This window comes from Patagioenas fasciata, chromosome 12 (assembly GCF_037038585.1).
Source record: "Patagioenas fasciata isolate bPatFas1 chromosome 12, bPatFas1.hap1, whole genome shotgun sequence".
Lineage (NCBI taxonomy): Eukaryota > Metazoa > Chordata > Aves > Columbiformes > Columbidae > Patagioenas > Patagioenas fasciata.
The window spans coordinates 13,562,038-13,585,449 of record NC_092531.1 but is presented as its reverse complement, the minus strand read 5'-3'; the positions used below and the strand labels follow the sequence as shown (position 1 = coordinate 13,585,449).

Genomic DNA, 23,412 nt, shown 5'->3' with positions numbered 1-23,412 from the left:
TAGAAAAAAAAAAATTGAATAACTGTTTTCCAGTACAGTCGAAGTACGCTCTGCCCCTTTTGTAAGACCACACTTAAACGCATCGCCACGTAGATTGGAATTATCTATAGCATGAGCCTTCCCACCAGGCTGGGAGCTGCGGCCATCACTGTGGGGATGCTGGGCCAGCGTGAAGATGCCTTGTCTGATTGTTCCTGTAAACCAGTTCCAAACGGGAGCGCCGGGTGTACGTGAACGTCTGGCTGGTGGGTCAGGGCAGCAGATGTTTCAGTAGCTCACTCGCTGAAATGTGTCAACATTTTGTGTGCTGCTATTGCCATGGAAACGGGTATTGGCTCCGCAGAAATGGCACAGGGATTTCAAAATTACATTTTAAAAAACAAAATCAAGGGAGGTTAGTCAGCCTTATTTTGACTCATAAACACTGACACTGGTGCTGAACAGAACCTGTCTTTTGAATATATTAGGTGTAGTCATGTGAACTGGCAGATCAGTGATTAGTATTTTAAAATTAAGTTTTTTGAAAGTGAGCTAGTGTCTGATAGAAATTTATTAGAGAAATGTGTGTTCATTGCTTTTTGTTCAGCACGTTCTCCTCCGTACCTGAAATCAATCACAGCTCTGGCACCTCAGGCCTCTGCCTTCCCAGAGAGGTGAAATCGGTCTTGGGGAGAGCTACACATTTCAGCCAGTTGGCAAACTACACTTTTAAAAAATACAAAGTGGCTTGTGAAACACAGAACTTATCATTTTTTTGTTTGTAAGCTTCAGCAGCATGTCCAAATGAAGCAAGCCCCATTTGGGCGGCTATTGGTTTGCCTTTGGAACAGCCTCCTGCTGGCCAGCTCCTGCAACCCACCTAGCACGGCTGTAGTGTTCAAAATAGGAGTGAACTTATTGCTTCCCAGGATATTGTACAGACCGAATCTCACGTGAGATTGTGGATGGGGAGCTCCAGGAATTCTGAGAAATGAAGATGTGTCTGTTTGTTGTTGTGGATCTTCAGCTTGATTCCTCTGATGCTGGTTTTCCAGCCCCAGCAGTGACAGACAGCTGGACACAGCCCAGACAGACAGCCAATGCGAGGAGGAAGAAGAGGAGGAGGAGGGTGGGAGGCAGAGCCACAGCAGGAATGGGACCCGGAGGGCGACACGAGAAGGTGGTTGGGCTGCAGTGCTGGGGTGGGGAGGCAGCGGGAGCTGCAATGGAGCCACCAGCAAACACAGCAGCAAGGAACATCTGAACCACTGGCACTGTCCCAGAACACAGACCAGAGTGGAATTTGTTTGACAGAACAATTCCCCTTAGAAATAAAATTCTTTAAACGTTGGATCACTAAATAATGAAGGGTAAAGTGCTTAGTGACCTAAATTAGATTCCTTAAAAGGCTACCCACCAAGATCAAACCATGGTTCAATACAGGCCGTACTTCAGCCAAGTACTTTTCCAAAACACAGAGGCAAGAGGTGGTTTGACAGATGTTCATGTCTCCCCTTTGTAACTCGTATTTCCCTTGTACTTGGCTGATTATGAAATAAGTTGTAAACCCGTATCAGTTTCTGAAGGACCAGCCCAGCAGAGGACAAGGAGGGAGCGCTGGCTGGGACCAGCCATTCATCTGAGCTGCTCTGCCCATCTCACCCAGCACTGGCCTCGTTACCCCAGAACTGCTGCTGCTGTGTCAAAGTCCCTTCTGTGGAGCCCTAAATTAATCCAATTTTAAGAAGTGGAAAAAAAAAAAAAAAAGAACAAAAACCCAGAAGCCTCACATACTTTAAACAACTTAATTTATTAGAACCCATAAATGTTGCTTTCATTAGAAGAATCAAGTTAACACCTAATTCAGGGTGAAATTACATTTTAAGACAAACAAAAAATCGTAATGCTTAAATACAGTATTTACTGCAGACTGCTATTCTGAGACTCCTGGTACAATTCATCCTTCTCTTGGGGCATTAGGGCAGTATCTAACTCCAAACAGGTCCAGCAGTTCATTTTCAATGGGAAGCACATCACACCATGCAAAGGACTGTTCCCCCATCTGCCTCCCACAAGCATGAAATGAAGAACTCAAGCCTTAAACAAAGAGAAAACCCTTGAGATGCATTGCCAGAATCTGAAATTTTTATTTCGTGTATATTTAAGATTGACAGAAGATCCCTGTAGAAAAAAAAAAAAACAAACAACAACAACACAAACAAAAAACCAAATCATTGAAATTTCTTTAAAAGGTTCACTAAATTGGCATCGAGCAAACCTTAACTGTTACTTCACATTGGAACCTGAGTACAGAGAGAAAGTACAATCACCCATGTCCTAGGCCCTATCATTCCTTTTCACAGTAGCCCTTTTGGAGAAGCAGGCTGGGTTAATAATCTTAATTTCCACTACTGCAGATCAACAGAATCATTTCCATAAAATCCAGAAAGTGCATAAACACAGAATACAAAAAGTAGCTAACTTACAAACCTTCCGCTACAGAAAATCAGAACGTGGAACATGGCAGATGTTCAGAGATCCGTACCAAGTGTTCAGCTGCAATTGACGGTGAGCACAGAGGACGATGCGCTGGAGGCAGCGAAGCAGTGACCAAGGGCAGCAGCTCCAGCTGCTCCTTCCTCACCAACACACCCGCTCTCCCTGGCACACACAGACATTCCTTATACGCTGTGTTCAAGTACTTCTATTACCTTTTAAAATATGCTATTAGTTACACAGCTTTCTCAGGATGTATCAAATTATTAAAATCCTAATGTCACCGATTTCAAGCTCCAGCGATGAGATTTGGTCACTGGATACAAGAAGTGGTCCTTGGTTCCCAGGACTGTCCAAGTCTTTCCTCAGTCACATGAAGGAAGGAACAATTATTTAAACCTTTTTCATTCTCGACTGATAGCTCACCTGCAAACGCAAACCCACAGCACTCGGGAGCACAGCAGGAGGGTTTGTGCTGGTCCAGGTATTCCTGTAGAAAAGGAGTCCTTTGGCTGTACATCGGCTCCACAGTGCTTGTTACATGAGATACAAACTGTACAAGTTCTCCAGTTTACAAAGTGTTCTAATTTCAGAAACAATTCAGCCCGTATTTATAGTATCGGTTGTACATGTAAAGATTAATACAGATAAGGTACAGTCTAAGTAATTGGCTCAATGTAACAACAAAAATGTAGTTTTAATACAATCTGCAATAGTACAACTATGTACATATGTACAGAACTGTTTCCTTCTGGTACTTGGCTGACTTTGTGTGTGCTCATCACTTTTAGTTATCGGCTTCCTTCTGAAGTCAGAAACACTGCAGTAACAATGGTTCAGTGTTGCAGCACTTTGGGTTCCTTGGTGAGACCTCTCTGGCCACGTTCCCGGGGGTCTCGGCTCAGAGAACGCCCTCCCCAAAGCGCGGCTTGCCGTAATCCACCAGGTCGTTCTGGAGATCGCGTTCTTCGTCATCTGCAATTAAAATATTCAGATCAAATATGACGTGATACTACTAAAAAAAAATATCTAAAGATGCTTTCCCAGGATGTGCTGCCTGTGCAAACATCCAAGTCCACGCTGGACGGAGTGATGGGGAACACAGCAAAAGCGCCTGGGCCTGTGCTCAGTGCAGCCGCAGCACTGGGGAGTCGGCCCTCGGAAGAACTGGGACTTCACACTATTTAGATCTTTGGCTTTATTGCAACCATGTTTCAGAGATTTATTGACTTAAGAGATCTGAGAACCCATCCAACTTACTCCTGTAATTTGAGAACCTCCCTTTAAATGTTTCCAATTCTCCCACTGAAGCCCCACTACAAGGTCATCTACCCTGGGAAGTTCCACTGCCATTTTTAACCCTCTCCAGAGTTAACACACTAAGGTTTTCCCAAGCACAAGCACCTCCCAGCAGAACAGAGGATCAGAGGTGAGCAGCAATCCCTCCTACAGACGTGGCACATCTTTCAGTCACAGGATTCTCAAGAGAGACATGTACAAGCATCAAAGGCAGCTCTTGACCTTTCCAAACCATCTCCCAATGAAACCCCCGGTTCCTCTCCCAGCACTGCTGAAGAATCAGCAGCACGTTTTTCATGACTGAAACAAGCCAGGCTCCGGGTCAGTGCTCAGCCCATCGGTCTGACACCTCTGGGATCGGGGTGGGTGACACAGGGAGTTCCACTCACAACCCACTCAGGGCTCTGGGATCGGGGTGGGTGACACAGGGGGTTCCACTCACAACCCACTCCCAGCTCTGGCCTGGGCTGAAGCACAAAGATCATCCTGTCATTTAAACCCAGAAGGACCATCTCTCTGCACTGCTCTACTCTGTTCTACTCGTTTACTCCTTGGACTTTGGTTTTTAATACTCATGAAAAATTGTGAAATTAAAAAAAAATCTTGTGCATCTTCAGTATAACCATTTACTGTCACATATCATCATGAAAATGCACATTCAGTATTTTTATCAAGTGATGTTCTAAAATAAATGGTAATATTGTGCATGCTACCTGCCCTAATTCAGACCTCTCCTGTGTGGGTCCCCAGCCGCCTTCCCTCAATAAGTGAAAAAGCCATAAAACTTCCATTTGTTTCAATTCATAAGCTTTTGCTGTGTTTCAGAGCTGTGTTCTTTTATATTCCAGAAAGATGCTTGTTTGCAGGGAAGCACAGTTGAGGTTTACGGACGGTAAATGGCTCCCGAGCAGCTGAGGCTCATCAGCGTGACACGCACCTTGATTTGGTACAAACCCACTGACACAGCGTGTGGACACCCCTTGATTTCTAGAACCCACCACAAACACGTGTTTCCTGTGGTAGAAGCCAACAACTTTCCCATATCATCTGGTGTCTCCCGCAGGTGAGGAAAAGCAGGAGTGCCAGACTGGGCACCAACATCCACACGAGCCCATCTCCCAAATCTATTTGCCTCTGATAATTTCGGTCTAAGGCCCACACATTTCTCATGGCAACACAAAAAAACATGTTTCATTAAATTGCTTTGTTTGCACATGCCACAAGCTTTGTTCTAGCCTGATGCAAAAACCATGTGATGTTTTTCTAATAGTTTTTAAACAGAAAATGAGGGGTTTTTTTCCCTCCCTAAACAATTATAACAATTATAACCCCCACAATTCTACGCCCTCCTACCCAGTAAACAAATCAGTGTAAAAGTAAAGCAGACACTTTTTCTAAAATGCTCCTTCTGAAGTACCACTTGCCAAGGCTGTATGATTTATATCAAATAGTTATTAGGAAGCAATATAACCCAGGGCTTGGAAAACGAAGCCTGAGGTGGTGACAAGCCCTGCCTGAGCCATTCTCCAGAGGTCCCTGTCACCTGTGCCACCAGCCGGGCTGTCTGTCCCACAGGTTTTCAGCCCGCCCAGCTCAGGCCAGCAGAGCCACAGGGAAGCGCTTTTATGAGGCCACTTCGGTCAGAGCTTTGACTTTTTCCAGCATCCCTTGCTCAGCAAGTTGCGCAAGCACCATCGCTACCATTTTTAACAATTTTCCACCACTTGCTGTTACATCATCCCCACTGCTGCTGCACACACACAGTGTGCCGGGTTTGCCTGTTCCTGACCAGATCTCCGTCAGTAGGAGCCAGCCTCCCACTCCACAGCCGTCGCTGTCCGTATGTCTGTCCCTTCGTTTGTACCAGCAAATTACAACCCGCTAATGACCCACCCGCAGGAACAGGCCTGGGCAATCCAGAATCACTGAGATCTGCTCCTGCAGTTTGGAGCAAAAGCAGCAGAAGAGGCCACACCTCCTGGAGCAGCAAGTTGTCATTTTTATCAGCAAGTTAATTAACTGCCCAGGGTTCCAATCCATACTTTCCTTTTGCTTGGTCAGGAGTTTCAAACTACTGGCCCAGCCAAAAAAATGCTTATATTGCAGAGTTAGATACATACTCACAAAAATCAGGTGCTTTTTTATCAGCTTTTCCCATTAATTATGCTTGGATACCAATTAAACTACCAGCTAAACCCTTGCATTATGAGGATCAAAATCAGGGTGCCCGTAGAACTGCAATTTTGTTTCTTCCCCTTTGGCTCTTTATTTTGCCCTTTCTTTAACTGGAAATACCATATATGTTTAGGTGACCATTGTGACCCTAGTGCCATGCAAGCCCTGCCCAACACAACCCCCAGGAACCAGGTGGCGATGGCAGACATGGGCAGCCAAGCGAGGAATCGACGCACGAAGCGCATGCAGAACACAGTGAACATGCAGGTGCGGGTTGTGCTACCACCAGACAGAGGAGCTGGGCAGTTTGGTTAGCGAGGAAAAGCAGGAGCCTGTTGAATCTGTGTATAAGGCACAGAAATTGGAATTGCAGCCAGAGCCCTCCCTGCGTTGCAGCTCAAGGCAGGGGTGACAGAAGCAGTAATCAGAAAACATTCTTTTATCTTAGAAAATTTTGACCAGCTAAAAATAGTGAGGCTTTACACAAATTCAACAAGTAAACTCAGCATGGATTGTATTACAATGGGATGGAGACAAGGCCCAAGCTCACCTTGGACGTCTTCTTCTCCACCATCACCATCCTCTTCCTCATTGTAAGCCAGCTCAGCCTGCTTGTCTGCCTCGTACTCACCCACGTTCCCATCATCCCCATTATAATCTGCCAGTTTAGAACCCTGCTGTGGATCAACAGGGGACTCATTCTCATCAAAGAATCGGCCTGTGAAGTAGGCAAAGGATTAAGTCAGAAGCAGAGAGAAAAGAAACAGGGAGACTCGAATCGCAAGCAGGCAGCAGGAGAAGAGTCGGGTGCTGTTGGGGTTTCAGCTGGAGGAGAAGGGGGGAGAGAACACGGCGGCTCTGGATCAGCTCCCTACAGAAAGGAAGTGCTCAGCCCTTCAGTGTTTGCACCTTGTGGTACCTGATGGTTCTGAGCTTCACTCTGGGGAAGCATCCAAACAACAAACTCCATCTTTGAGTATCTACAAACACTAATTCATTTTCTTAAAATGCTGAAGAGCACACAGTGGAAGGTTTTGTATGTAGACTCGTCTCTGAGGAGGACTGGCTTTTTTCCACATGCAACAGAGCCACATATTGCTGAGCTGGGACATGGAGATGTCTGCAGAGTGTGCACCATCCAGCAGAGACCCGCCTTGCATCTCTGAGCTGATTTCTTTAACTATCTCATTCATTTGGCTTTGCACTCTGGTTTCCGATTAAGTTCCATTTTCAAAACACTGTGAACCGAGTATTTTTGTCTCCCAGCAAAGAATTAAGAATAGTTCCAGATAGTGAAACGACACACAAGAACAAGGAGGATTAGCCGGAGCTGTGACACGAGCCCGTGGCAGGTGAGCGGTGCCATGGCCGCTCAGAGCAGATGTTCCACGGGGTACAGGGAGATCTGTGCAAGGCCTGAGCAGCTCAGTCGACTTGCCCATTGCCTAAAGAACGCAACAAGGAGTCTGCAGAGGATACCAGCCTGAAGGGATTATGTATAAATGAAAAAAATAGGATTAAAGTGCAATAGCAGTCTTTACAGGCTGGAAATGGACTGAGGCAGAAGCCTGCCGAGGCAGACGTGATTTGCAGTGAGAGCGATTAAACAGAAAAGTAAAACTGAAGAATGTGATTTCAACGTTAGGATTAAAAAGGAGGTTGGGGTTACAACGGACAGGTGTAAAAATGAAATTATTTCTTAAAACAATGAAAAATGTCATATGTGGCAGTTTACAGAAATCAGGACAGAAGCAATCACATAGGGCTCATCTGGGTGGGAAAGAAGAGCAGAAGAATTACATCTAGTGCAGCTCGAATGTATAGAAAACTTTCCATTGCTTTCATACAATAAGCAAGCAGGACCTATAATCTGCTTAGAAATCAGAAGTTTAATGTATCGTTCATTCTCTATTCATTTCTAATTGAGCCATCCTTGCTATCACTGTTTGTATTTTTGGACATTGCATCGTATATAAAAAACAGACAGAACTGTATGATTTGCACTTGTTAAATATAAAACAAGCTATGGTAAGACAACTGAATGCACTTAACTTAGAGAAAATCCAAGCCTGCAGATATGCCAGAGACACTGTGACAAACCAATTGGTAACGAATTGAAGGATCAGCATGAGGCAGCGCTGTGACACCTGGCGAGCTGGGGCTCCAGCGCACCTTTGGGCCCCTGTCCCCCACTGCAGGTGCTCCCTCCTGCTCCATGTGTTCATATTTCAGCTTGAGCACAGCGAGGAAGGGACAGGAGAGCCCGAGCACACAGAGCTCCCAGCAGCTGCCATGGGCTGTGGGGCTGGAGAGCAGCCCCAGTAGCCACCACGCAGGGCCACGAGAGACCAAGGCAGCAGGTGGCTCCTTGCACAACCCCGGGAGAACAGCAACACACAAACATGGGACACACAGAACGGTCTTGGGATACCAGGACTTCAGGGAAAGACCAGGAATCACTGGTAGCCAGACCCCAGCAACACACCAGTTGCCTTCTGAAACACACAGACAAGGTCTGACACCTCGCTGGTGGTGTGGATCTCCCAATCACTGTGAACGAGTGTCCGTGCCACGGGCATCCCACAGACTGGGAGGCACAGGGGAACATGCTGCTGTAAGCACAAGAGGCCAGTGACAGCACGGGATGTCGCCGATGCTAAAATCTGCAGATGACATTTGCTGAAATGAATTCTGAATAGACACACTGGACCTCACAAACACGCTGCTCAGAGCAGCAGCCACACGCTCACCACCAAGGACCTGCTCACAGCTCCAGCAGCACAGGCTGCAGGTTTTGCTGCTCCGGCTTTGTGCCAGGGAAGAGAACAAACAGTGACACTGCTGCCAGTGTCACTTGCAGGTTCTATTTCTGCTGAAACCAAACCACTACAATGTGCCCACCTCTGGACCTGGTACCGAAGTTGCTCTTTAAATGTATGCTAGCAAAATAAAAAAGGAAAATAACTTTTGGGAAGAAGTTCCCCGATTCTGAAACAGGACAGGGGTGACAGCTGCCCTGACCAACGCTGGCTCATCCCGCAGGCTGGCACACACCAAGGCCTGAAGCTCAGTAACCAAAGCCCCGGCACAGAACCGTATGGTGACAGTTGTGTGCCAGAGCGGGGATGGATTCATCACCCACAGACTCAGCAGAACAGCCACTGATCAACACGAAACAAATCTACAAACCCGGGTTAGCTATTCCCATACGCGATAAACTCTCTCCATCATTACAAATTATTACAAATGTGAAGGACCAAAAGAAAGGGAACAGGCTAATTGGTGACAATGGACACCGAGTTCCTGTTCCCAGCCTGCAATGGAATCACGTCAGTCGCTGCCCCGTCCCCAGCTGGCCCAGCCTGCCCCCACAGCCTCACTGAACCCCTGAGCTCTGCAGCTCTGTGGTCACTCGGCCAGACCAGCACAGGGGCTTCAAGAAGCTCCTTGGATAAACTAAACACTCGCAAATCTTGGAATAAAGCACGGCAGCAAAGCTCGCGCAGGTTTCTGCCAGTTGTGAATACACCCATCCCGCTTCAGTGGAAAGAAGTAAGTGAGGCTTCCCTAAAGATCCTTTTCTAGAAAACAACAGTAAATTGATGTCCATTCCCTGCCTCTTCAACCCTGGCCTTTCTAGGGCTTTTTCCCCCCTCATACTAAAGCCTATAATTTTTTTTTCCCCTTGAAATCCTTTCAGCTTCCCATCATTGTTCTTTGACATTTAAAGCCCGAGGAGGCCCCACGAGCATCAGATGAAACAGAGCTCGTTACTCCATCCTGTTATCGTACCTGACATTGCTGTTAGCACATCCCAGAAGAAAAGCCTCACTTAAACGTTTGTTAGTGACTAACACCCACTGCTGACTGCAGAGTTTTTAACTGAACTGCTGACTTGCTACCTGTCACTTATTCTCCATTATTGATTGTGCACTACTTTTATATGTACAAACTTGTACATTGCTGAAACCACATCTCATCCCTTCTTTATCATCCAGCACTCAAATACAGACAGCACCAAAGGCTGCACCTTTGTAAACCTCACAGCAGCTTTACAAATACAACTCCTAGTGACACCCATGCCTGGAATATTCTTTTCTTAAAGCTGTGCACCCACCAAACAACTACTTCTTCCTGACCAGGTCTCCATTAATTTGCCTATGACAAAGCCACATTCCTGGGTTTATCACAAAAATTAATTCAGAGTTTCACGTTCTCAAGAGTGACCCTAGCTTTCAGGATTACTTGCTTTCACTAAAAGCAATTAATGATTCTATTTCAACAAAACTGTTATTTCTGTACCACTGCTCATCCAGCCCACAGAACACACACAGGTTTCTCAGAAGGCTCTAGAATCCTTTGTTCCTCCCAGTTTTCATGACCTGAAGGTGGCAGTTCTGACCTAATCACTTGTCATCTTGGAGTACAGACAGATTTTATTCATGGAAACCAAAGCCCAAGAGAAAGCTACTTAGCAGTGAGTACAAAGAAATGTAAAGTTGAATTTATAATAACATCGTATTTAAGTCAAATAATACAGTGTGAATATAAGTAACTTGGTATCAGGCACGTATCAAAAGTCTTCCCTTAATCTATTTAGATGTGTAGTAATTTCCAAAAACATCCCAAAATTCCCATAAGCAAACTTTTTTTTAAATGACTGAATATATGTAGGCAAGATGTCAGATTAAGGCCTGTCTTTCAGACAGGAACATATTACATTTCTTTCCAGGCCTCCTCTCCAGAAGGCCACCTGCTGCCAGGGTTCCTGTTTGCCAGACAGGTGCTATTACAGATAGAAAATAAAGTGATTTTCTTAATATATTGAAGTAACTTACTTTGCTTCATCTTCTGCAAGTCACTAACTCTGCTCTTTGGGATTTTTATATGGTCTGTCTCAATTTTTTGTTCTTTCTGATTTTCCATATTTTCTTCAAAATTTAAGCGCTGGAGAGAGTTTGGAGGTATCTGCTTCACAATATCGGTGTTTCCGTCACTCTCACTGTGGAAACCTACAGAATAAGGAAGCGTTTGGTTTTTATGTGGTTCCAAAAGAAAGCTATAATGCTATTGCAAAAGCTAATTCATCACATTTTACTATGCAATCAATCCCAAGCTGTTACCTTCTCCGCTGATTTTCTGATTGTATTTAAGTGCTTGATGAAGCCCAGAACAATAACACATTTATGTATTTTTTTTTTAATCCTCCTGCTGGTTCTGCTTTTCGAATCTACCAAACATTGTTTCAAGAGCTGTGATCTGAGGAGAAGGTTGCAACAGGTCACAGAAGTTATGCTAAAAATAATAAGCAGAATCCCAGGACTACATAACCAAGGAACAGAGAAAACCCTGGTCCTCCTGAAATTCACATCAACCTTCTGTTGATAAACTCTAAGTTCAACAACATAAGCAGTTCACCTGCTGTCTTTCATGTTTTCTCTTTAATAAAAGTCAAAATGAAGGACTGTCTCACAAGAACAAAAAGAAACAAACTACTTAAAAGATTTGACATTTGGAAACAATAAGCTTTAAATATGTAGTATCAAGACTTCAAGCCCACTCATTTAGGTATTGTAATCTCCATACATATCCACTGCAAAGGGAAAGAAATTAAGAAATACTTCTGTTGCCTTTTGCAAAATAACCAGTAATGGACATAACAAGACAAAGCTGTTTGGTCACATCACAACTATATTACCAATGCTATATTTAATGGCTGTTAGCAGGACAGTATTTGAACGTGCCACTTGCAGCACAGATAAAACCTAACATTCTCTTGGACATTAAAGCAAAGTGACCTGATCCACGAGCACTGCATTTAAGTATATTTTCTATGGATTTGTGTCCTTTCTAACTGCAATTCTTCTAAACCCTTTCACTGCAGGACTTCTAGTTCCCTCAGATCCTAAACCTCCTCCACATCACCCTCACGTGAGCTGTTCACAGAAACACTGAACAAATGATAGTTTAATCTGAGTCTGACTACTGACAGATCAACGATCAAGTCCTGATGATGCGCTGCAGCCCTAATTAGCACCCGAAGGAAGAGTCCTCACTTCAGATACTTTCCTCTGCCCAGTGGAGAAATCTTGAAGCACTTAACCTTTGAAACTTCTAACTCTCAAATTTGGCTGATGTTGGTCAAAACGCTCAGAAATTATTGGGTGTGGGGGGAATAAAACAAGATCATAGAGGCAGCAACCCCAGTGCCTTGGGAAGCCAGGCTAAGGATTCATTCAACATTGTACTCGTCAGAAATAGCTTGTTTTTCTCTTTGTAATCACATCAAATGCAAAAAAAGGGGCTGCGGCTGTGTACATCTGACATTCATAAGATGGCAGCAGATATTAAATGGTGCATTTCCTACAAAATATTTACTTGTTAGCCACTTGTAAGAGTTTTACCTGGTGCCAGATTTGGAGCATGGGGCTGTTCGGTTGGTAGATTTATAACAGGTTGATGACCTTCACTTTTAGAAGCTGAAATAAGTGGCTTCTTTAAAGCTGAAACAAAACATATGGACAAAAGCATTAAGTGAAACAACCAGGCACTATGTACCAGGTTTTCCTCTAACAAGCCTGTAAACTTTTGTTGTCATTTTTTTCTTGTTTTTGAACCACAGACGAAAATGTAAAATGCGAGATCGGGGGTGGGGAGGAGGGCATTAGCAGAAGCATTCCATTTTGAGAATTCAAACCTCTAAAGCACAGTAGAAATTACCAGATTATACACCCCACTTTAATTTTATTACCATAGGCAGATTTTAAAACTTCACATTCACTATGAAACACATGGTATTCAAACAGAATGTATACGCTACCACAAACCCAAATTCTCCTTACCAGTGGGAGTATCTTCAGCTTTAGCAGGGTCATTATCTTCTATTTCAGGCATGCCTGCATCTCCTCCTGCTTTGAGTTTCTCTGTAAGACAAGAATAGGATATTCTGTCTTATTAACCTTTCAATTTGAACAGTGAATTTCCCTCTTGTGGAAGGCTCTACGACCAGAAGAAAAGTCCTTTATTCACAGAACACGTCCCATATTGATAACACAACTACAACACTCCTCCTACTGTACTGTCCCAGTGGCTGAAGCCGCCTTTGGAGCGGCGCTCCTGTGTCAGCACGCTCTTCAGAAAAGGATGGGACCAGCTGTGCTGCTCCTCGCAGCAGAGCCGGACAAGCAGGAGCCCGGCAGAACAGACACAACTGAACGAAGAGGTGCTCAGTCAGCAGCGTGAGCTGTGGAAACAAAGGGAACCCAGCTGGGAACCCATCTGCCCTTCAAAGCAGCCTCCAGGCAGCAAAAAGCTGCAGTAGTGGGAGCAACAAGATGCCAAACGAACTGACAATGTGCACACAAAACCGAGCAAGGAATTACCTGCATAAAGGAGGCGCCAGTCTCTGGATACCTGTAAACTAACTTCGCACAATCATACGCAGCTAATCAAGTTACCTGAGCCAAATAATTCACTGATCTATTTCAGAGAAATGCACAATTCCGTATGATAGCACAGGACACAACATAATTGGCCCATTACCTGTTAGAAATTATTAAAAAAAGGAAATACCTTTGCCATTTACAACATGATCTGAAGGCTGCTCATTCTTTCCTGTGTTTCCATCTTCTGCCTCTGGAACAGTCTTAGATATTGCCTGGTCATCACCATTGGGACCTACTTCAGTATCTTTACTGGACTGACTTTTTTGTGTGGCCTGTTAGAACAAATACATAAGGAACCAATATTAAGCACATCCCTGAAAATCACAAAACAAAAGCCCTAAAATTCAAGATTACCTTAGGTAAGCAAAATTACATTTATGGATTAGATGATCACCAAAGCAAACAGCAGCAGAAGCCCTCTACATGCAAACCTGAATTCTGAGGGCAGGAGGTGAGAGTATGGACACGGAACCAAACAGAAAATGTAAAATACAGCATGGCTGTGTGACATTTTTATTGGCATTTGTAGCTCTTAAGTATCACACAAACACGTTAAGGCCTTGAGGGTCAGGGCAGAGACCTGGAAACAATTCTAGGCTTTAAGAAAGATCCGACTGAAATCTACTTCAAGTCTGCCTTATTATTTGAGATGTGTGTAAACAGAGACGAAGAAAGGAAATGAAACTAAGAAAAGCAGGTTATTTCATCTGTTTGCAGGAAAGAGGCTCATATTCTACTGGCAGCTCGCACCATGTAATTACACCCTTGACACTATTCAAAACCCATTGTTATTTGCATCACGTTAGCACCTCGAGGCCCCCAGAGATTACATTCCCCTTGCAATAATCTATATGCGACTGTAAGAACAGACTATACATCCTACCCTGGAGAGCTATAACATAATATCCATTTTTCAGAGAAGAATCTGAAATCCCTAGCAATGTCATCATGTAGGACGGCCGTAGCACAGCCAGGAACTAAGCCAGATCTTCAAGGCTCAGTTCACTGACTGAGCAAAACAGACAGCCCTTCTTACACTAATACCCCTGAGGGCTGCTCTGGAAAATATTTAATGCAAAGTTTTGGGAGAAACATCCATATATCTGAAATGCTGAGTCAAACAAACAGCGGACTTCAGGCTCTTCTAATCTAACAAACAACTGAGCTGCATGTTACCTTTTGTTCCCACGCAACCTGGTCCATTAATTTCTTCATGTTTTCTTCATGTTGCAGTCTCATTTCCTTGATCTGCTGCCCGCACTGCAGACTTGATAAGAAACACATTATTAGTTATATTTCATTTATTGTATCTGCTCTCCTACAAATAAAATAGGGGGAAAAATATAAAGCGGCACAAAAAGCCAAACTTGAGATATAACTAGAATAGTCTGTCCAAAAAGCCTTGTCCTGGAATGTGTGTGGAGTGGAAATGGACTGAATACAGAAAGAAAGCAGAACTGGAAAAACTATGGACAGAGCAGAAAACCAGTAAAATAAACAGAATGGCCTTGAACATATTTCCTCCAAAAACTGGAAAGCAACCAAAAAGTCAAGCTTTGCAGTTACTCTGTCATCAGCACATATTAAATCCACTAGGAAAGCAATGTGTCTCACATGGCTGTCAACACAGAACCCACACAGCTACTGCTACCGGTTACTGCCACCAACCCAGCCACAGGGGCTGAACAACACAGCCACGTGCCCCAGCTTCCCCAACGAGCCACAGACACCAGCCCCCTTCATGCAAACTCCTGTGTCCCACAAACACTCAACGCAGCACATACAGTGTGTTTGCAGCACATACAGTGTGTGAAAGCTTCCAATGCTGAATGTAAACCTCCCTCATTCCTCAAAGCTTCAGGGGCAGCTGTTCTCCCTCCTCCTCCACCAAACACTTAAAAGGCTGAGGTCAACTTAAAATTTCCATCTGCACAACGCTTTCAACTTCAGCTGAAGAAAATAAAATTACGCTTTCAGAAATAGAGCTACTATCAACCCTGGCAGCTTACAGAACTGCATCAACTAAACCCACTCAAGTATTTGCTAACCAAAATCTTCATGTTCTAAAAAATGCAGTGACTTAAAATCATCCAATGCTGAACAATTGCAGTAAGTCAGACTTTTTTTAGGTCATAGCTCACTATAGGTGGAGGAGAATGCCACAAAACCCAGAACTTTAAAATCAAACAACTAGCTAAGTCAAAGTTACATCAAGTGAGTATACTCCAGTTTGAGGATAAGCAGAAATAGGATTAATTGGCACCTTTTAATAAATACAGACCTCCACTGCATTCAAAGCTCCAGTTGCTAACACTCTTGGAGACATACCTATCGTATTCCAGTCTTCGTGCAAGGTGAGTATTGTTCTTCTTGAACTCGTGCAGCTGATCTTCCTGGCGAATGAACTCCTGACGTAATTCTGCTAGTTGTTCTAGACCAAAAAGCAAAAACTAACATTAATATAGAAATATGCCCCACAGTGGACACAACTGTCAATATTGCAATACAAGTTAAAAATTTGCCCAAGTTTTACGTTGTTTCTTCTAGATATATGTTAGGGATTCTTTAACTTCAAAAAAATGCCACTTTACATGTGTATACCAGGTGTCACCATGAATTATAGAATAATTCTTCTGATATTGTGCCAAAAACCCTAAGTTTTTCTTTATCTTTCAGAAGACTTACACAATGCTATGTCACCTATCTGTTGGAAATCCCCTTAATTTCCTGAAAGACTCTGTTACTCTGAGCAACACAAAAGCACTAATATGTTACTTTAGGCAAGTATGCCAAATGTTCTTTTTCTGCAATAAATGAACAAAGGAAGGCACCTCCACCCTACCCATAAAACCAACACGTATTTCCTGTCTCCACAAGTAATTGCTCTAGAAGTTCTTCTCCCTGCTCCTCAGACTGCAAAGAATTGTGAAGTTTCCCCATCTCCAGCTGCGAGCACTCAGCTCTGGGCACCAATGACCTGGCTCTGCCCACAGCATGGCCACGACTTTGCAGCACCTATTGCAGGCACAGGGAGACCACAGGCGTTGGAATCTGTATAGATCAGTCTTCAAAGATGTTCTCTGGACCTTCTCTAACCCAGTGTAAGTATCAAAACGCTGCTGATCCAAAGTACACTGAGCTGTGCATTTGGTCAGGAAAACGATGTTGTTAGTGTTTTGGAAGGAAGCAGTGCCAGGACACACGCTCCCGCAAAGTCTCTGAGCCAACCCTACAGTCACCCAGGTGACGTAATAAACAAATGTAGTGAGAAGTCACATGAGGTGATGGTCCAGCATCACTCCACCTTTCATTAAAATGTATTCTGCAGTACCTAGGCAGTTAAATAATCCACAGCTTCACAGTCCAGCCACAAATTCCTTACCCTTCAAACGATGTATGTCTGCCATTTGATAGGAGATGTTGTTCTGCAGCTTCATCTGAAAGGAAGAAATAGTTATAGAAATACAGACAATATCAGGTGCGTTTGTTTTCATTGTAAATACAGGGTATGTAAAGGGTTATCGGAATGACATATACAAAGTCCTTGTAAATCTAAGTCATATATATTTAGTTATGTGTAAGTGATATCACCAACCTAAACACTATATTTAGGCTTTGCTAACAAGGACTTAAATTTATTTCCAGAACATGTTTCTATCAAAAAAGTAGATTCTGTCAGGACTAAAATAAACACATTGCATCTGACACTGCAGGAGGAGACAGTGAATTTCAATGTGAAAGCATAGGCGTATAAAAATACACAGCATCATTAGCAAAAACAATTTTTACTTAAAGTATATTTAATTTTTTAATGTGATGCTACCTAATATTCATAGCACACATTTTATTTTTGAGAGAACCTGATACCAGTAGACTTCCACAACAGCTTTTAATTTAGAATTTTTAGTAAGGGAAAAGTAGCAGTTACAATACATAAGAAATGCATATACACAAAGTAATTAAGACGTTTGGTCTTGTTCTTACATTAAGACATATGTAAAGACAAAAACCAGAAGAAATGAAGAGAAAGCTGCACATGCTGTGAAACACCCCACAAGTGCCATCAGGCAGTGCTGACGCTGTGACGACTGTTCTTGTGGTTCCCCGCAGGTATGAGCAGCGTCTCTAGAAAGGGTGCAGGCAGAGGGCTGTCCCGCTGGGGTGACCCCCCTGGGAACAGCCAAGTGACATGTGTGGCACAGGGGACACACACACTATGGCAATGCCAGACGGATCCTGGAGCTCAGCGTCCAGCCACTTCCCTACATTTCCTGCCAAAACAACCCAAAAGGTGTCTGCCTTCACTTTAAGACTTCCTCCACCTTCCCCGTTATCACATTATTCATTTCTTCACAACGTTTCACATGTTTGTGGTGTTTAGCAGAGGCACTCAGGCCTGACGCAGCTTGTCCCGTGGGGGTTGAGGCATTTATAGCTGTAGGAACCGTGGCCATCCAGGAACTGCCAAAATCATGATTTTCTGCAGAACGTGGTGTTCACTGAGGCAGCAGCCAGCAGCACCGCCTCAGCACCGGCTCCTCGAGAAACAGCCCCGGCAGGTCGGCCATTGCTGAAGCATGGGATCCCTGCCCGACACACGGGCCGTGCCAGAACACCGGTCAGTCTGCAAGGCTTTACCCCCAAAACAGAACGAATGGTAGATGACGCAATCTTGCGGTAGCCTGAGAACCCTGACTGGATTGCTCTGAAACACAACAGCAAATTGGGACACCCAGCAGGACAGGTCAGGAACGTCTAGGTGTGTTACAGCCAGGCTGCTGAGCAGCAGCTACAGGTGTGCTCTGCCCCCAGGCACGGGATGCACAACAAATAACCAGGTAAAAGCCTGTGCTGGGATTTATTTCAAAATGAGCCCTGTGCTGGGGACCTCACACAGATGCACAACACAACAGGAACCACTGAGCAGACACCAGGACAGGGGAACAGGTACAAAAACATCAACAAAAGTCTCTTCCTCTATTTTGCAAAGCTATTGGCAATAGCGACCAATTTTTCCCCATCTTCCACTCCAATGCAGTTCTTTTCCCAGAATCTGCTAAATCTGCAAACCAAGGAGATCCTGGAAAGCAGCAGGTTCTGTTTTCAAACCTCCATCTAGCAGAACCCACAACTCTTCCCGCCGCCACTCCTGCTCATCCTGCAAAATGTCTGACTGGTGCTGGGCTGGGAGGGCTGGGCTGCCTGTCTGTCAACACCAGTTTGATGTGAAGACAGCATCAGTTTTATCACACAATCTTGCAGTTTTGCAATTTTGAGTTTCAGAGAAAAGCAACAAAATTTATACCCAAACCAGCCCAGCTGACAGCAAATGTCCCTAATCTGAAGGATGTAAAGGGAAGAAGCGTTTTTATGATTCATGGGATCTGTTCCACCTACACACAACGAAGAAGACATTCCACAAACCATGGCGTAAGTCCAGTTCTTTCTGAGCTGCGTCCGCTTTGAGTCTAGACCTATTTGTATTTTTCCTATTCTCAGTGGCTTCTCAGACCCTTTCCAAAGCAGTTGAGATGTACAAAAGAAATTTTCTGTACTTTAATGAGTTCTGCACAGGGAAAAACAAAAACCATGAAAAATTCCATGCATGCTGGAGCTACCTACACGCGAGGTAGCCTTCCAGCATCATCGAAATTGGTAACAGTTGTCATATAAAGAAAGGCGAGGTAAGGAAAAACGTTAGAGAGTTTCTCTCTGTGTACGGCAGGACAGAACTCCGGTCCTGATTACATCAGTGGTGAACTGTACACATGCACACTCGTATTTCCCTGCGAGTCATTGCTCTATCTGGCCAGACCAGTCTCCACATTATCTGTGGAAGCAGCACAAGCTGGGCCCCGGCTCCTCTACACAGCTGGGACAGTCCCAACACACTGCTCGGGTAGCAAAACTGCTGCAAGTCCATTTGTACAAGGTTCTATACGCCACAAATTCACGATCTTTCTCTGTCCACTGACTTTTTCAGAACAGACAGTGCTATCATCAAGCAACTAGCACAGTGTTGCAGGTGACATTGTGACCATCAGGAACATGCAGCCAGATGAAAGACTCACTCAACATCATTGCTGTAAGGCTACAGCTTTGCAAACTGAGGAGCTACAAAGGAGTTTTGGCAACAAAGAACATAACCAGCCGCTTCCATGGATGTTTTACCAAACAGTTTCACGCTGCAAAGCATCATTTCCAGGCAGTGGCCGAGGGCAAGGCTGTCCCGCACACCTCATGTCAGCCGCAGCTGAGCAGGACACGGCCCGGCCCAGGGTTGCAGCAGCACGTCGGGGCTCCAGCCTTGCCACAGGCACACTGCCATCTGGAAGCTCTGCACCGCACATTCCTGCCATTCTACCAGTTTATTGAGCTTACTACAAAAGGATGTGTACAGTTATGAGGGGGGAAAAAAGTATTCTCACAGTATGCTGCAAAATGCATGAAATACTCAGGAAACTAACGCTCAGTCTCATGGATCCCCTCGCCAAACATGGGGCAACCACCGCCCTGCTCGCCTCCCCAGGAGCTGCAGAGTAGGACAATTCCTCTGGTTTGTCCAAGGGCCAGCAGGGCACGAGCTCAGCAAGGTGAGCACAGGGTGACAGGAGAATTTCCAAGAACACATGCCTTTTTTTTTTTCTGCTTTTTTTTAAGCACAAGACAATAGGACATGCTCCTGCATTTTCTCTTAGGAGCAAACAATAGTCTGGGACAGTGTGAGCAGCTTGTTAAAGCAAGGGAAGAGAGAGCCCAAGGTCTGGGCTGGAATACAGATACCGCTGTGCTCCAAGGAACCCGCCCACAGAAATTAGAGTTGCCTCAGCCCTGGGAAATGCACATTTCATCTTCGGGACCGCAGGGCAAAGAAGACAAAGGGAAGACAAAGGAGCATCGAGCAGAACTGACACTGTCATTCAAGCCTTTTTTTGGTCTGATAGTTTATGCCTGCTACTCGCCTTCTATTTTTTTTTGTAACAGATCCTTATTCTCCAGTCTCTAAAGTAGAGTCACTTAAAGGGTTTTTAAAAAAATATAGGATTGTTGCCACTTATAACAGTAGCTCACATGCAAGGAAAACAGAAAGGGACCGTGACTGGTTATCAATAAAACACGCTGTTATTCTTGCCTACTAAGGCACATGGAACATTTTCTGCACAAGTAAAGAAGAAAGAATATTCAAGAGCAAGTAGCTCATATGACTTTAAATGGCACCTTCTGGAACAAAGAACAAAGATACAGGGCACATGCTGCAGTATGCATACAATTAATAAAATTAATTAGCGAGGTTTACTCATCACATCTTTCTCCCCTTCTGCTCTGCTGGTGAGGTTCCCGACCCCGAACGCATTCCGAGCACAGCCAGGTCTACAGAGCCCACCACGGTGCTCGGAAGGCAATGTCTGCACTGACCTGGGCTTTATCTGCCAGGGAACCCTGCTGCACACCCTGACTTCACACTTGCATTTTCTCTCCTGGTGTCCTACAGCAAAGCATTGGATTTCCCAAAAATACAACACCCTGCAGCCTGGGGCAGTTCCAATGCACCATCAGCCCCTGGCAGAACTGCCCCTGCCTGGCCAGGAACTGGGTTATTCAGTGTCCTCAGCAGCCCGAGAAAGGCAGTTCTAGCTCTGGGCCATGACTCACCACCTCCTCAGTTTCCAAGCTACTGCCCAGGTTAAACCTATTTGTACTCTATGTGCATGTAAGAGTTCAGTTAAAAACAAACAAACAAACAAGCACAACAACACAAAACCCCAAACCAAAAACCCCAATGGTTTGGAAAGCTATTAGTTTTCTGTTTTCTACAAGGGGAAGCATCTTTAATAAAGCTTAACTGCTTTAACTAGAGTTCAGCTTCTCTTACTCATCAGACTTAACTATTTTTGTATCTGTATAGAATACTTATTTATAAATTAAACTAGATTTTGTAGTATCACAATAGTTTTAATCACAATGGTGTTAGCTGCATTCATTTCCAACGGAGAACACCAGTATCCACCATAACCTATCTAATCAGGCTTTTTATGCCAATCTCAGAAAAAATTAAGACATTAAAAAAACCACACTTGCTGAACACACAAATAGCTAAATTTTAATGGCTCAGTAGGAAAGAAAACATAACTTTAATACAAACTAAATAAATTTGAAGGAGTCTGTAATGACATTTATGGATTCAGGTTTTCTGTGATAATTAAAACCATTTTCTTGTACTGCTCTTCAAATGTGGGATATGAAAGAGCCAAACAAACTCAGCCAGTAACAAACCTGAGTGTGATATTTCCATAAATGCTACTGTGATAAACAGTGTTCAATTAGGAGAATTATGAACTGCATGCAAATAGAGCACATGCTACCACACACAGCCGAGTAAAAGAACTGCCTGCTTGACTCTGTAAGAGCTGCTGTGCCGATTACGAAAGCGGAACAGTGAAAGTTGATGCATTCACTCATTTTCCCTCCCACAACAAAAGAAATCCCCAGGCCACGTTCACATAAAAGGACAAGTTGAATTTTGCATTAGTTGCTCTCTTCGCAGCTAATCAAAATAACACATCAGCAACAGGAATTTTTATTTTCAAGTATATGCTGGCTGCATAAGAACCAGACCCAGACATGCAAGGTACTTTGAGAGAGACGAGCTCAGGGTGCTACACCTGAACGTTAGACTTTTTAATTTTAATCGCGGCCAAGCAAACTGTAGTTTTAAGGCCACGTTTTAAGGCTTTTTAACCGATCACAAAAGATCAAGTAATATCAGCATAGGAAGAAAGGTCATTTAAAAGTAGAAGTCTGGAAAACAATGAGCTCTTAAGAGTTTTCATTGCCAGCGCACACACCGCCTTGCCAGACACTTTCAGCTCTTTCCAGGGATGCGATCACAGAATCACTTTGCTTGAAAGAGACTCTTAAGTTCACCGAGTCCAACGACAACCTAACTCCACCCGGATCGTCTTGCAAACGTCCCAACAGCGACCAAAGAGGCGCCTTCGGGGGCTCACTTTCCCCCCGAGGCTGCAGCCGGGGCACCGGCACGGCCGGGCAGGGCCCGCGGTGTCCCCGGGCAGAGTCACGGCCGGCCGCTGCCCCCGCGTTACCTTGCTCTCCTCGCAGCGTTTCACCTGGCCGTCCCGGGCCTGCAGCTGGCTGCTCAACTGGCTGTAATCCGCCTCCTTCTGCTCCAGCTGCTTCCTGTGCGAGTCCACCTTACCCAGCAGGTCCGAGTTGCGCTTCTCCAGGCGGCCCCGGGCCACCTCGGTGCGCTTGGCCTGGCTCTGCAGCTCCGCCAGCTCCTCCCGCAGCAGGGCCTGGCGGGACGAGGCACTCCAGCAGTTGAAGGCGAGGACGCCGATCACCGCCAGCAGCGCCACGAACACGAGTGAGGGCAGCCGGCCGCCCCTGCGGTTGGCCCCGAAACCCACCATGGGGGAGGCCGCCGGGCGGGGGCTTCAGCCGCTCGCCGCCTCCACCCGCGCAGAAGAGAGGAGCAGGGACGGGGCAGGGAGGCTGCTCAGGGCGCCTGAGGGCGGGCGGAGGCGCTGCCCCGGGAGGCCGGGCGCATCCTCGGCGGCGGGGCCGTGAGGGAGAGGAGCCGAGAGGAGAGCGAGCTGCCCGGTGCGGCCGAGGGGAGCGGGCCCAGGGGGCCGGGCTGTGCGCGCTGCCGTGGCCGTCCCAGCGCCGCTCCCGCCCCGCGGGGAGGGACAGGCCGCAGAGCCGCAATACCGCCCACCGCGCCGGCCGGCAGCGGCCCGCCCGCCCCGTCCTTTCCGGTTCGTGTCCCGCCCCTTCCGGCTCCTGCCTCTCGCGAGGCAAGCTCGGGGCACTCTCATGAGAGCACAGCCTCCCGGCGCGGAGGCGCCATCTTGTGTGGGGAAAGTGGGGTGACAGAGGCGGGAGAGGGTGTTTGTGCCGGGGGGGGGTGTGTTTCCGCCCCCGGTGGTACCGGGACCCCAAAGGGGCGGGCTGAGGCGAAATAGCAGGCGGTAGGGGCTGGGCATTCCCTCAGTGCTTC

General features: G+C 45.5%; 1 protein-coding gene across 2 annotated transcripts; it reads right to left on the bottom strand.

Annotated features, from left to right (window-relative positions):
- Nucleotides 1-1,770: 1,770 nt before the first annotated feature.
- On the bottom strand, nt 1,771-23,160 carry GOLM2 (golgi membrane protein 2). 2 transcript variants are annotated; one of them, XM_065847393.2, is made up of 10 exons: nt 22,499-23,159; nt 16,777-16,831; nt 15,723-15,825; nt 14,571-14,661; nt 13,522-13,666; nt 12,792-12,872; nt 12,354-12,452; nt 10,788-10,961; nt 6,500-6,667; nt 1,771-3,450 (listed from the first exon to the last, which is right to left on the bottom strand). In XM_065847393.2, exons 1-10 carry the CDS (start codon nt 22,823-22,825, stop codon nt 3,377-3,379), a joined length of 1,317 nt encoding a protein of 438 aa, XP_065703465.1. In that variant the 5' UTR covers nt 22,826-23,159; the 3' UTR covers nt 1,771-3,376. The 2 variants fall into 2 exon arrangements, with proteins under 2 accessions (XP_065703465.1, XP_065703466.1); XM_065847394.2 differs by lacking the exon at nt 6,500-6,667 and having other exon boundaries at nt 22,499-23,160.
- Nucleotides 23,161-23,412: the final 252 nt, after the last annotated feature.